Consider the following 7,786-nt stretch of genomic DNA (forward strand, 5'->3'; position numbering starts at 1 on the left):
TATCGCTAGAGTATTAATCCAGAAACTCAGGGACCCGGGTTCGAATCCTGTCACAGTAGGTGATAGAGTTTGAATTCATTAAAAAATATCTGGAATTAAGGATCTCCTGATTATCATTGTCGATTGTCAGAAAATGCCCTTTCGGGAAGGAAATCTGCCATCCTTACCAGGTCTGGCCTACATGTGACTCCAGAGCCACAGCAATGTGGTTGATTCTCAACCGTCCTCCAAAGGCAACTAGGGATGGGCAATAAATGCTGGCCAGCCAGCAATACCCATGTCCCATAAATCATAGCACCCTACAGTACAGAAAGAAGCCATTCAGCCCATCAAGTCTGCACTGACCACAATCCCACCCAGGCCCTACCCCTATATCTCTACATATTTTACCCATTAATCCCTCTAACCACATCTCAGGGTGCTAAGGGATAATTTAGCACGGCCAATCAACCTAACCAGCACATCTTTGGACTGTGGGAGAAAACCGAAGCACCCAGAGGAAACCCATGCAGACATGAGGAGAATGTGCAAACTCCACACAGACGGTTACCCAAGCCAGGAATCGAACCCAGGTCCCTGGAGCTGTAAAGCAGCAGTGCTAACCCACTGTGCTACCGTGCCGCCCATAAATAAATAAAGAAAAATAGCTGTAGGCAGGGAAGGCAGCAAATGCTTGTTACCGACTGTCCACCATATTGGTTTGGGCAAGCATACAGGCGTCAGGAACTGTAACTGGCTTCAAGACCTTTGCAGTTGTCACCTGACCTGTCTGATGCCCTCATTGCGAGATTGAGTTGTCCTGAGGCGGTTGAGAAGAAGCAGGTCTGTGCGATGGTCCAACAAGTACACCTCAAAGGGCCAAAACACACCATCGTCTCAACCACAAACAGTCAGTTTGAAAATGTACTTGCCTCAAAATGGGCCTGGGAGGAACTTCCAACTAATGCCACCATTGTGACCCCATCACGACCTTGATCTATACCGTCACCCTAATTACCACAGCCCCCCTCATCTGCGATCCCAGTCATTCCTTTGATTACCTATTTCAAAGAGTTGCGTTAAAACTCCAAATTGCTCCCTCTCTAACGTACATTATTTTGACAGAAAATGTAAGAAATATTCCCACATCATGGCACACATTGGGAATCTGCTCTCAATTGGCTTTTTTTGTGGTGGGAGTGGGTTATATCAAGCAATCGGGAGGAAAGGTGGGTTAATGTAGCTGAGTAGATTAGGCAGGACGTAGTTGAATAGTTTTGAAAAGAAAATTGTATAAATACTTAAAGGAAAACAACTGCAGAGCAATGGGAAAAGATCAGGGGGGTGGGCGTATGATTGATTGGATTATCCTTTGAAAGACTCAGCACTAATACAATGGGCCGAATGGCCTTTTGAACTATATGATTCTATAGCAAATTATTCAATCATTCAATTTTCTTTCTTTATGAATATTTAATGAATATTTTTAATTCAAGTTACATATAACTGTCATTGTCTGAAAGGTTACTTTCCTTCAGTTTGGGTAGAATGATTCTGAGGCTGTCTAAGACCTTAAGGACTTGACTCTCAGTTAGCAGTAACTCACTGCCTGGAACTTGCTGCTGAACATGTGCACAGGTCTCTATTATGAAGGGAATGAGTGGAGCCAGGCTGTACATGTTCTGTGTCTGAGCTTTCAGTGCACTCACTCGCCCATGGAGAGCTGACAGGTGCTGGTAACAGGTCCTGAGTTTAGACTGTGTATTCACCAATGCAGCGCGAGATTGTTTGAGCTTCAGCAACTCTGGTTTCACCTTGCTCAGAGTATCTGCTGCCTTCTCCATTTCCTTCTCCAGCTCAGGTACTTGTCCGCTGAGCTTGTTCAGTTCCTCTTCATCCATCACAATGTTCATCTTTAACTGGGAGAGCTCCTCCAAAGCTACATCCACTTCGGACTTCCTGAACATCCGTTCCTTCTCAAAGGCTACTGCCATTGGAATCCCTGAAAGAAAAATCAAACATCTTCTCAAGCTGTAGTCACAGCCAGATCGTAGAATGCCTACGGTGCAGAAGGAGGCCATTCAGCCCATCGAGTTTGCACTGACCAAACTCTCAGGCAGGCATTATCCTCATAATAACCCTATGCATTTACCCTAGCTAGTCCTCCTGTCCTTAACTGCACAACTCCCACTTCAGTCAATCTTATAGACCATAACCTTCCAACCCCACCGAGAATCTACAAATACCCAACTTCACTCAAAATCTACGCTCCCAATTCCAAAATCCCAAACCAAGAATCTCCCGGCCAATATTAAACCAATCAATACTTACCAATCCTGAACAATGGCATCTCATTTCTGTCCAAGCTGATTTCCACTAAACCCCAGAAATTCCCCCAAATCATTGATTTTAAACTCTTTGCCCAATTTCTCAAAGCTTCCCTGGCCTCAATGTACATTCCAGAACTTTCCTTCCACTGTCCAATCAGCAGAAGGGGCATCAGTCCTCAGCTCCCAAACTTCAGACTCTCACTCATCTTTTTCACATCCCTACATCCAGCCCCCAACTCCCCCTGAGATACACACACACACAGAGACACACACACAGACACACACACACACACACACACACACACACACACACACACACACACACACACACACACGCATACATACACACACAGACACACACACAGACACACACACAGACACACACACACAGACACACACACAGACACACACACACACACGCAGACACACACACAGACACACACATGCAAACACACACACGCAGACACACACACACACACACACGCAGACACACACACAGACACACACACAGACACACACATGCAAACACACACACGCAGACACACACACAGACACACACACACACACGCATACATACACACACACGCATACATACACACACACATGCATACACACACACACACAGACAGACAGACACACGCATAGACACGCAGACACACACACACACGCATACATACACACACACAGACACACACACAGACACACACACACACACACAGACACACACACACATGCATACACACACACAGACAGACAGACAGACACACGCATACACACACAGACACACACACACGCATACACACACACAGACAGACAGACAGACACACGCATACACACACAGACACACACACATGCATACACACACACAGACAGACAGACAGACACACGCATACACACACAGACACACACACACACGCATACATACACACAGACACACACACAGACACCCACACACGCATAGACACGCAGACACACACACACACGCATACATACACACACACAGACACACACACACAGACACACACACAGACACACACACACACACACGCATACATACACACACATGCATACATACACACACACACACACAGACACACACACATGCATAAACACAGACAGACAGACAGACACACACACGCATACACACACAGACACCCACACACGCATACACACGCAGACACACACACACACGCATACATACACACACACAGACACACACACACACGCATACACACACACAGACACACACACGCATACGCACACACACAGACATATACACACAGACACACGCACACGCATACACACACGCAGACACACACAGACACACACACACAGGCACACACACACGCAGACACATGCGGACACATGCAGACACACACACACACACGCAGACATTCTCTCATCCTGCGAAGTTCTGCTTCATCTAAGTTGCAATATTGAAAAAAGGGTTTGCATTTAGATAGCACCTTTCCTGATCACAGGACATCCCAAAGCACATTACAGCCAATGAAGTATGTTTGATATCATGTTGGAAACACAGCAGCTAATTTGTACACAGCAAGATCCCACAAACAGCAATGTGGTAATTCCCAGATCATGTGATTTTGTAAAGTTGAATGAGGGGTGAATATCGGCACCCTGGGAATAACCCCCCTGGAATATTCTTTGATAAAGTAGCCATGGAGTTTCTTCTATCTACACAGTCCTTATATCAAAAACTGTCTGAATTCAGGTGTTTCACACGAGCGTGTCAGAGAAAGCCGAACACTGGAACACAGATGGAGATAATAGGGTGGAAACCAAATGGAGTAGAGACCACACTTAGATCAGCTGTGATCTTATCCAATGGTGGAGCAGCCTCCAGTAGCCAAATAGCTGACTCCTGCTCCTAGGCCTAGTGGTAGTATCGCTAGACTACTAATCCAGAAAGTGTTCTGCGGACCTGGGTTCGAATCCCACCATGGCAGATGCTGGAACTTGAATTCAATGGAAAATATTTGGAATTGGGAGTCTAGTGATGACCATGAAATTATTGCCAATTGTTGGAAAAACCCATCTGGTTCACTAATATCCTTTCGGGAAGGAAATCTGCCGTCCTTAACTGGTCTGGCCTACATGTGACTCCAGAGACACAGCAATGTGGCTGACTCTCAACTGCCTGCCTTCCAAGGGTAACTTGGGATGGGCAATAAATGTTGGCCCAGCCAGCGAGGCCCCTGTCCCACAAATGAATAAAAAAAATTGTATGTTTGTGTGTTGAAAGTGGTAGACATTTTAGGGATTGTTTTCAAAGAGGGGAGAGAGAGAACAACAGAAATCCCCATGAGTTCTGGACCCAGGCAGCTGAAGGCTTAGTGAGCAGTAGTTGAGCCATTAAAATGGAGGCTAAGGTGCAAACCTCTCCGAGGGTTTTGGGGCTGCAGGAGGTTACAGGGTTCAGGAGGGAAGGAGGCATGGAGAGATTGGAATATAGGGTTTACAATTTTAAAATAAAGATGTTACTGGACTGAGAGCTAATGTCTGTCAGTTGAGCAGAAGGATTCTGTGCGGGATAACATGGTACAGATCAGCATAGAGGATGGCACAGTGGTTAGCACTGCTGCCTCACAGCACCAGGGACCCAGGTTGAATTCTGGCCTTGGGTGACTGTGTGTGTGTGTGTGTGTGTGTGTGTGTGTGTGTGTGTGTGTGTGTGTGTGTGTGTGTGTGTGTGTGTGTGTGTGTGTGTGTGTGTGGAGTTTGCACCTTCTCCCCGTGTCCTTGCGTGTTTCCTCCGGATGCTCCGGTTTCCTCCCACACTTCAAAGATGTGTAGGTTAGGTGGATTGGCCATGCCAAATTCCTCCTTAATGTTCCAAGATGTGGAAGTTAGGTGGATTTAGCCTTGGTAAATGGACAGGGTTATGGGATTAGGATGGGGGATAATGTCTGAGTAAGGTACTCTGTCAGAGAGAGTTGATGCAGCCTTGATGGGCCACATGGCATCCTTCTACACTGTAGGGAATCTACAAGACAGGCAACAATTCAGATGAGTCCAAAGTTCCAGAGAAATGGAGGCTGGCAGGAGTGTAACTCCAGAGGTAACAAACTCATGTCTGAGCGTTTGTCAGCAGGGGGCTAGATGTCATGGTCAGTTTTTGCACAATCCCCGATACTTAGCTCTGTTTAGGCTTAGAAAGAAAGCAAATTCCGAAATGTCACCACTCACCGATACACGGGACAACAAAACTCAATCCAATTCCTATGTCTCTTCCAGTTTGTTTTTCTCCCTTTTTAGCCCTGGCTGCCCTCAGTGTCTGCTCTGCTTGTTTCAGTGAAACTTTGGCTGTTTGGATCCGTCCATTAAGCTGTTTCCTCTGATTCTCCACCTCTGCCAACTCATCCTGTGTTGATTTGATGCCTTTCTGCAGTTCCTTCTGCTCCTTGCCCAGTTTGCCGTACTGAACCATTAGCTTCTCACAACTGCCATCAATAAGGTCAACAATGCTGCTGGCTGCTTCCTCGGCTGCCAGAGACTCTCTCTGCGCAGATTCAATTTCCCTCTTGAACTGTTTACACTCGGGCTCGCTGAGTTCCCCTACGCTGACGGCAACTTCAAGAACGGTCAGGATGGAAGAGATCGTCTTGAGGAAATGGGGCAAAGTGGCGTCTTTGAAATTCCTTTTGTGACTCTCACCGTCCTCCATTGTTCTCTGGGTCAATCTGCAGCATTGTAAGAAATGGATACCGGTCAGTATTGATGGCAAGACAATAAGACACACCAACTTCGAAATTTCAGACCCATAGCAACAGGAACTGGTAAGGAGCAAGCCCAGAGGCACTTGGTTTCCAAAATAGGAGAGTGGGTAGGAAGTGAGAGGAAGAGATGGAAATAGGAAATGACAGCAGCAAGAGGACCATAATCTGGGGAAAGTGGCAGAGGCAGAAATAGGCTAGAAAATTAGCATTGCTAACTCACAATACCAGGAACCCAGGTTCAATTCCTGGCTTGGGTCATTGTAAGAAGTCTCACAACGCCAGGTTAAAGTCCAACTGGTTTATTTGGTAACAAAACCCTCGTCACAATGGATGTCTCGGCACTCTACACCAGCATCCCCCACGACAATACGTTGCTGCAACTGCCTCAGTACTCAACGCCAACAACTGCCAACCTCCAGATGCAATTTTGCAACTTATCCGCTTCAACCTGGGCCACAATGTCTTCATCTTCGACAACCAGTTCTTCATCCAGACACATGGAACAGCCATGGGGACCAAATTCGCACCTCAATATGCCAACATCTTCATGCACAGGCTCGAACAAGACCTCTTCACCACACAGGATCTTCAACCAATGCTGTACACTGGATACATCGATGACATTTTCTTCCTTTGGACTCATGGTGAACAATCACTGAAACAACTATATGATGATATCAACAAGTTCCATCCCACCATCAGACTCACCATGGACAATTCTCCGGAATCGGTTGCATTCTTGGACACACACATCTCCATCAAGGACGGCCACCTCAGCACCTCACTGTACCGCAAGCCAACAGATAACCTCACAACGCTCCATTCTCCAGCTTCCACCGTAAAAGAAGCCATCCCCTAAAGACAAGCCCACCGCATACACAGGATCTGCTCAGATGAGGAGGATCGCAATAGACACCTCCTGACGCTGAGAGATGCCTTCGTAACAACAGGATAAGGCATTTGTCTCATCGATCTACAGTTCTAAGAAAAACCGCACTGACCTCTTCAGAAGACAAACATGGGGCACGGCGGACAGAGTACCCTTTGTCATTGAGTACTTCCCCGGAGCTGAGAAGCTACGACATCTTCTCAGGAGCCTCCAATATGTCATTGATGAAGACGAACAGCTCGCCAAAGCCATCCCCACATCTTGCCTTCAAACAACTACACAACCTCAAACAGACCATTGTCCACAGCAAACTACCCAGCCTTCAGGGGAACAGTGACCATGACACCACACAACCCTGCCACAGCAACCTCTGCAAGACATGCTGGATCATCGACACTGATGCCATCATCTCACTTGAGAACACAATCCACCAGGTACACGGTACACTTGCAACTTGGCCAACGTTGTCTACCTGATACGCTGCAGGAAAGGATGTTCCGAGGCATGGTACATTGGGGAGACCATGCAGACGCTACAACAACGGATGAATGAACATCGCTTGACAATCACCAGGCAAGACTGTTCTCTTCCTGTTGGCGAACACTTCAGTGGTCACGGGCATTCGGCCTCTGATCTACGGGTAAGTGTTCTCCAAGGCGGCCTTCACGACACACGACAGTGCAGAGTCGCTGAGCAAAGACTGATAGCCAAGTCCCGCACACATGAGGACGGCCTCAACCGGGACCTTGGGTTCATGTCACACTATCTGTAACCCCCACGACTTGCCTGGACTTGCAAAATCTCACTAGCTGTCCTGTCTGGAGACAATACACATCTCTTTAACCTGTGCT

At 47.0% G+C, this 7,786-nt stretch overlaps 1 protein-coding gene across 1 annotated transcript; it reads right to left on the reverse strand.

The window, feature by feature from the left end:
* Positions 1–1,475: 1,475 nt before the first annotated feature.
* Positions 1,476–5,881, reverse strand: LOC145350485 (uncharacterized). Its single transcript, XM_080199685.1, has 2 exons — positions 5,517–5,881; positions 1,476–1,981 (listed from the first exon to the last, which is right to left on the reverse strand). Exons 1-2 carry the CDS (start codon positions 5,755–5,757, stop codon positions 1,476–1,478), a joined length of 747 nt encoding a protein of 248 aa, XP_080055811.1. The 5' UTR covers positions 5,758–5,881.
* Between the last annotated feature and the right edge of the window lie 1,905 nt (positions 5,882–7,786).

This window comes from Carcharhinus amblyrhynchos, chromosome 12 (genome assembly GCF_965287045.1).
Source record: "Carcharhinus amblyrhynchos chromosome 12, sCarAmb.v2.hapA, whole genome shotgun sequence".
In the NCBI taxonomy this organism is placed as follows: domain Eukaryota; kingdom Metazoa; phylum Chordata; class Chondrichthyes; order Carcharhiniformes; family Carcharhinidae; genus Carcharhinus; species Carcharhinus amblyrhynchos.

What these genes read in the sequence shown, in the direction of transcription:
- LOC145350485 (XM_080199685.1), bottom strand. Translation starts at nt 5,757, where the DNA reads ATGGTTCAGTACGGCAAACTGGGCAAGGAGCAGAAGGAACTGCAGAAA. An exon ending in TTTTGTTGTCCCGTGTATCG is followed by an intron (nt 1,982 to 5,516) that starts GTGAGTGGTGAC and finishes TTTTTCTTTCAG; the next exon opens with GGATTCCAATGGCAGTAGCC.